We start from the raw sequence: 7,000 nt of genomic DNA, 5'->3' as shown, positions 1-7,000 counted from the left end.
CCGGGGTCAGGCTCCGCCTCTCCCCCTTTGGGACCCATGGGAGGCACGAGACACCCGTGACGTATAACAACAACAGGAAGATCTAGCTCCACGCTGCCGGTAGGTCTGTAGCCTCGCTAGCTTCAGCTGTAGTTTCTCAGGTAAAGTGCTCGTTTTAATAACGTCATCGGCTCACAGTCACACTGTTCATGCCGGTTAGTACCATCGGCTAGCTGCTAGCATGCATTCTAAACAAAGCATTGATGAGAGCAAGCATTTTCATTGGGGAGCAACATAAAAAAAGAACCCCCTTTTTTTCTTGTTTGTTTCCTGCCAGGTGATGGCTCAACGGATGAGGTCGAGCAAACGGTACTTGCGGGCCTTCGTCAGTGGTTTCTTCGTCGCCGTACCCGTCACCGTCACATTCCTTGATCGATTTGCCTGTGTGGCACGAGTGGAGGGAGCATCAATGCAGGTGAGACATTAGAAACACCCATCAGAGTGAACGATGTCCTTTGGGGTGTCCCGTGACACTCAGCAATGTGTGTGTGATGGTTTATTCATGTGTTCAATCCTGTGTTGCTCCTATATATTGTGCATATATATTTCAGCCCTTCCTGAATCCAGAGGGGGGGTCAAAGTGTGACGTTGTCCTGCTGAACCGTTGGAGTGTGAGGAACTATCAAGTCGAACGTGGAGACATTGTGTCTCTCTTGTGAGTAAGAAAAAGGATTTCTTTAACAATCAGTGAATGCAGAATGAAAACTTATGAGATAATTTAAATGGAAAGTTTAATCAGTAACAATGGGCAAAGAGTCTGGACTGTAGGCAGGCCAGCTTAATTAACCAAGCTGTTTCAATATGTGCAGAAACTACTGTTATAATTTCATTGTGTTGTTAAAATAAACAGGTTCCTAAAACCTGAATATCTGATTTAGCATTAATGGAGCCTTCACTAATGGGCAGGTTTCCAATATGCATTAATGCCCCCGTATGCCATCACAGACACTAGTTTAGAATTATGTGCTGATAACAAACCTGATGGTCGGGTTCCTCTTTAGCCTGGAGGATGAATCATCCATGATTTATTTTTAAAAAAAAGCACTGGACTCATCGGACCACAGAGCAGTTTTTATTCACCTCAGTCCATCTTTAATGAGCGCAGGTTCAGTGATCCTTTTTTTAAAAAAAATATCTAAATGCATTAGATTTTTGCAAAGTGTCTGCCTCTTTCCATGGGAACACATCTGTGTTGAATGTAGGGTTAGGAAGCGGAGACATGGATGTCGGTGTGTATGTTTAAAGACACTGGAGATCAAATACCTGTGCTGGTGTGTTTTGTTGACTCATTCTGGTGATTGGTTCTATTTTAAAAATAACAATTGGTCCCGAAATTAAAACTGAAACTATCAGATGTCAAATTTATGCCTGAAACCTTACAGATGATCAAAATTGTTGGTAACTTCATGTATTTGACTTTTAACTGATCACCTCAGGTTGAGTTACTTTAACATGATGTTTATTTTCCATTCAGGTTTTGTGCTCATTATTTTTCATGTTTTTCTTGTTCCCTCAGGTCCCCCAAAAACCCCCAGCAGAAGATCATCAAGCGGGTCATTGGTCTGGAGGGCGACTTCATCCGGTAGGAAGATAGAGGATAAACATCTATTTGAAACAAGGCGGATAAAGCATCACATCTAACATAACACATTTATCCTGTCTCAGTATCATATCTGCAGTATACAGATTCACACAGATTTCACATCAGATTAACTAAAACAAATCTTCATGGGGAACCTGAAAAAACACAAAACATCCTGTTAGATGAGAAACATGGAGGAATCTTTATTTAAATCTTAACTATCAAAAATACAGGCATGCAGCAAAGAAACACAGGAACTGGCACGGATATGTGAAAGGTCACTGATCAGGTTCATTTAATCTCATTTACGGACTCATGCTCTAGGATGGGGAGGATTTCAGTTTAGGGCCTCTGCTCCTCCACTCCACGTCTGGTTGGGTTCCTCCTGGGGTCTCCTTTGTGGAGGCTTTCTGGACAGCTGGGAGGAGACCCCAAGGGGCGACCTGGAACTCCACAGGAGGGATTACAGATTATAGCGAAACTGTCAATAGGTTCATGCAGATAAATCTCTTACACAACTTTTAAATGTCTTATCTTGAGAGAAAATCCTGATTTCAAATCACATTTCTCTTCAGGACTCTAAGCTACAAGAACCGATTTGTTCGTGTGCCAGACGGTCACTTCTGGATCGAGGGGGACCATCACGGTCACAGTCTGGACAGCAACAGCTTTGGACCGGTATGAATCCCCCATCAGTCCAATCAAACCATGACAAATATTCTCCGATCCTAACTTGTGCTGTTTTCTTTCCCAGGTGTCTGTGGGGCTGCTTCATGCTCGTGCCTCTCACATCATCTGGCCTCCAAAGCGTTGGCAGCAGATCAAACCCTGTCTCCCCCCAAACAGAGAACCGCTGGACACTGAGGAAGAGGGGGATGAAGACGAATTGTAAAACTGGGAGACATCCATTAGCTGCTATGTTTGAGTGCTTGTTCATTCACCAGCCATTGGTTACCAAGGACAGCAGGAACTGGAACCTGAACATTGAAGTAATGACCTGGACCTGGAATGTGTTCCTGTCGTTGCAGCCTGGCTGCTGCTGACTGTGTTGGTCTGTATTCTGTAACTGTGAATTGAATCTTTTTTAATTTTTAAAATTGTTTAATTAAACTGGACTTTTGAAGACTAGGGTCATTTTACTATCCCTGAGGTCACGGTTGACAGTGTGTCTGTCGTTGGTTGTGATCTGTAGCTGTGCATCAATATGTTGGCTGAAGAAGCATCTTAATTTTTGAGGCGTTTCATGCCAAGATCATTTTAAGATGACTGAAGATCATCATCCTTCATTTGAATACAACCAAGTAAAAAGGTTCACATGAAGGATAAGTTCACTTCTGTGTTTTACTGTCTCAAAATCTCAGCTTGAATCTCATTTCTACTTGAGTGGTTTTTGATGCAAAAAATGTATTTTTACCTGAATGTTAATGTTATAGAAAGACTTCACTTACCTTAGTGTCAACAAGTAGCAACAATAAGTGACATTCCATCAATGCAACCTATGACCATTGGGGAACTTTTTCCACAACTTAGAAATGTAAAAAATAAAGTTTTGTCACCGATTGCACAATAATTCACCTGTGACTAGTTAACACTGGTGGCGATACGGGTGTATTGGATGGAGAGAAGTAAAGCAAATTCAAACTAACTCAGTCACTCCTGCTTCAGTTGTCATTCCTTCACTGCTGATGAAGCTGCGGCTCTTCTTCAGTTATGTGCTTATAATTACCGAACGCACATGTTAAGACTTCCGGCCGCTGAGCTGGAGCGACATAAAGCGGCATGTTGTTTATCCCTGGTTGCCATGGTGATAATAATTACAGTTCTCGTGAACAAGTTTATGTCACAGTCAGCGATACTGTGATTTTATCTATCCAACTCAGATCAGCTGTTCTGTTTCTCAATGTCAGAGTTTGTCCAACCATGTCAGGAATCCCGGTAAAAGTTTAAGTTAATTAAAAAGAAAAAGAAAAGCCGACGGAAATATTTAGGTGACGGACCACAGATCCTAACTTTAAATCTTTAAAAAAAAAGTCTAATGTCTTCCAGCCTGTGTCAGTTCTTTCATAATAATTTTAAATAAAATACACCTGCCCGTTTTTACATGTACGCCCCGATGTCATGCTAATGACATCGGGGTATAAACAGTTAGGTACTGTTCTTTAATACCTTTACGCCACAATCATCTGACGGAAGTATTTTCATGATGGACCCGGACTCATCCACTTCCTGTAGTGTACCCAACATGTGAGAGATGGCGTCCCCTGCCCAGGAGTTGACGCTGATTGGTGTGTGTGACGGAGAGATCGACTCCAGAAGATACAAGACCTCGTTTCTCACCAACAAAGTGGGCGGCCAGCCAGACTGGTCCCCGCTCACCACCCGACAGTCTCCGCGCTGTGGTTGCTGTGGGTCCCCGTTAGTCCACGCGGTTCAGATATACTGTCCTCTGGATGCCTCCCCTTTCCACAGGAACCTCCACCTGTTCGCATGTCCGGGAGCAGATTGCGGCGGCGGCCCGGAGTGTTGGAAAGTGTTCCGTTCTCAGTGTCTGGAGACCGCGGTGACAACGAGCCGGCCTACCCCGGCTCAGGAGGCTCCTCTGTCGGCCACTGACTGGTGTGACTCCGCTGACGACTGGGGAACAGGGGAGGAGGAGGATGGATGGAGCGGGATGAAGAAGGTGGAGACAGAGGGTAGGAATCACCACAGAAGTGGATGAAATAGAGCTTTACTGAAGAAAATCTACTCGATTGCAAGTAAGAGTAGTAAAACTACTGTTACAAGTCAAAGTTGTTAAAAAACACACCGTTTAAAACAAAAGCAGTAAAAAAAACCCTCTTATAATTAAAATTAATAGTATGAAAAATAAAGCATTAAGTAGGGAACACAGACTCTATAATCAGAGGAGTAAAAATACTATCCAAAAGCTGTTTAAGTCAATCCACTGGACGTTAAGAAAGTTCGTGAAGATGTTTCGTCTCTCATCCAAGAGACTTCTTCAGTTCCGGAACCTTAACGTCCAGTGGATTGACTTAAAACAGCTTTTGAATAACCATGACCTGGATGACTGAGAACCTACACAGACAACGAGTAAAAATACTGTTACGAGTTTTAAGTGTTGGTATGAGGACGTACTGCTATGTTCCTGTGATGGTTCTAAAAGAATACTGTATTTTCAAACTTTGGTTAATCTGTAGACCCTCCTCTTCCTCGTCCTTACATTCATGATATCAAGTGACTCACAGCAACCAATCTTTCTCTAGCATCCAGTGTGGGTAAGACAGGCAATTATATTGCTATTCAAGTCTGTTTTAATTTTTAACATTCTATTTTAATCTACTTTTTATTCAAATTCAGACATTAAACCCATTAAGAACCAGAACTATGCCCAGAAAGAGTGAAGTTTTTTCATTCACATGATCCCATCCCACATTGCTCAGGGAAAGAACTTCAGAAAGCTAAGCAATTGTTTTGTTTTAATATTATATTCTTATGTACACAATTTCATTTTGCTTGAAATTCTATGTTGTGTGAAATTAATACATGCTTTAATAAAAATAACTTTAAAAAACCCCCCAAGCTAAACAATTTCAAAATGAGGCTCCAGAGAATTAAGTCAAATGTGTTTGTATTGGTTAGAAGATGTCACAAACCTGAGCTTATGATTTCAGTGATGTCATCATCAGCCTGTTATTTTCTGTCCAGCAGTATCTGAAAGTGACATCAGCAGCCAACTGCAGGATCTCAGTTTGGGCGACTCTCAGGAGGACATCCCCATGCTGCGTTCATTCTTCATCAGTGTGGTGGATGAGTCAGACCTGACTGGCGAGGAGGATGATCTGCAGCATGCTCAGCAACTCTTGAAGGACTATGAGAAGAGGGAAGGAGTGGCGGTGAGAGCGCTAGAGGGTGGCGACGGGGAGGAAAAGTATGAGAAAGCTAGTGCCCGGCATGGAGATGGCATCTTCTCCAAGTTCATGAAGAAAATCTCGCTGTGTCCTCAGCAGATCCTTCGGTACTGCCACAGCGGGGAGCCGCTATTTATCTCGAAGCCGCCGCCCAACATGGCTGAGTTGGTTCCGGCGTGTGGCATCTGTGGAGGATCCAGGACTTTTGAGCTGCAGCTCATGCCAGCTCTGGTCAGTCTGCTGCAGATGGCAGGCGGTGGGACAGAGCTGGAATTTGGGACTGTGTTGGTTTATAGCTGCACAAAAAGTTGTTGGATGGATGAATCCAGATCATCTGTGGAGGAGTTCTGCTTTGTCCAGTCGGACCCTGACCAGCAGCTCTTTAAATAAGGGCCTCTGTGTCTCCACGGAAACAGGGGTAACAGATAGTTGATCATATCAATGTCTGGCTCTTAAATAAGAGGGGGTTCATCCAGTTTAACACATGAGCTGAAACATGTGATGTCACTGTAGGAATTCTGGACACTGTGACATCATCGCTGGGATTATTACAGGTGGACCGCTGACTCAAATGCAATCATTGTTCCATTCAGGGTTTTAATAAAGCTTCAGTCGTTTAAGTTGGTATGAATGTTGAAATCTTGTTTTTCAGATTCTTAAATGTGATGAATTTTTGCTTCTGACTGTTGAATGAAGAATTGGTGAATGTCAGGCTCGACTTTTGCATGAACAACATTTAGGTCACGACTACTGAGAAGCAGCTCACAGTCCATCTGAGTGAGGAGTAGCTATGAAGAGGAACACTCTACCACAGAATGACAGGATTATGTTTTTCTCAAAATATTATTAATTGTAGGAGACATCATACAGAAAAAGACCCATAAAGTAAGGATTTTTGCTGTTAAAGGGTTTTTAGTTTTTCAAAATAAATTAGATAGATAGATAGATGGATACTTTATTAATCCCGGAGGAAATTGCATAACTTGTGGAACTATTTCTTCCTGGCCATTTTGAGTTTTTAACTCGGCTGAATATATTTATCTTCACACTACGGCTCTGATTCTGTCATCTCAAACTGCTTCAGACATTCATCAGAAACAGCTAAAAAAAAATATTAAAATGTAATTTGAATTTTTCAAATGACTCAACTTTGTACATAAAGCGAACTTTGTTACTTTCCACCTGTTGACGGTAGAATGTTCTGTGGTGTGACGTCACAGAAGATGAGACGTATCCAAACATTATAAAAATACTTGCTCTTTTTATTTATACTCATGCGTTTCACCGAATCTGCATTCATCCACATTTTAGTGCAGTACTTTAAATTTAGAACTTTTTAATGCGGTATTCAATGATAGGATTAGAGGACTGCCCTTCAAGACCGACTGCATCTGAAACGTTAAAGATCCTCCCTGGGTCCCTGAACGCATCGCGGTAAGTTGTACTGTTTAACATTCTGCGCTGGACAGCG

The 7,000-nt window shown here is 42.3% G+C and overlaps 2 protein-coding genes across 5 annotated transcripts; both read left to right on the top strand.

Moving 5' to 3' along the window:
• Positions 1 to 11: 11 nt before the first annotated feature.
• Positions 12 to 2,744, top strand: immp2l (inner mitochondrial membrane peptidase subunit 2). Of its 3 annotated transcripts, none has more exons than XM_068314026.1 (6): positions 12 to 99; positions 317 to 454; positions 591 to 694; positions 1,556 to 1,621; positions 2,197 to 2,299; positions 2,376 to 2,744. In XM_068314026.1, exons 2-6 carry the CDS (start codon positions 320 to 322, stop codon positions 2,511 to 2,513), a joined length of 546 nt encoding a protein of 181 aa, XP_068170127.1. In that variant the 5' UTR covers positions 12 to 99; positions 317 to 319; the 3' UTR covers positions 2,514 to 2,744. The 3 variants fall into 3 exon arrangements, with proteins under 3 accessions (XP_068170127.1, XP_068170129.1, XP_068170126.1); XM_068314028.1 differs by having other exon boundaries at positions 63 to 140; XM_068314025.1 differs by having other exon boundaries at positions 76 to 194.
• A 1,092-nt stretch (positions 2,745 to 3,836) lies between these two features.
• On the top strand, positions 3,837 to 6,578 carry pdcd2l (programmed cell death 2-like). Of its 2 annotated transcripts, none has more exons than XM_068313487.1 (2): positions 3,837 to 4,314; positions 5,330 to 6,578. In XM_068313487.1, the coding sequence occupies exons 1-2, from the start codon at positions 3,873 to 3,875 to the stop codon at positions 5,917 to 5,919; spliced, it is 1,032 nt and encodes a 343-aa protein (XP_068169588.1). In that variant the 5' UTR covers positions 3,837 to 3,872; the 3' UTR covers positions 5,920 to 6,578. The 2 variants fall into 2 exon arrangements, with proteins under 2 accessions (XP_068169588.1, XP_068169587.1); XM_068313486.1 differs by having other exon boundaries at positions 5,327 to 6,578.
• The last annotated feature ends 422 nt before the right edge of the window (positions 6,579 to 7,000 follow it).

Source organism: Antennarius striatus, chromosome 4 (genome assembly GCF_040054535.1).
Source record: "Antennarius striatus isolate MH-2024 chromosome 4, ASM4005453v1, whole genome shotgun sequence".
Classification (NCBI taxonomy): Eukaryota; Metazoa; Chordata; class Actinopteri; order Lophiiformes; family Antennariidae; genus Antennarius; species Antennarius striatus.
The sequence above is the reverse complement of the archived record's forward strand: the minus strand, read 5'-3'. Positions and strand labels throughout refer to the sequence as shown.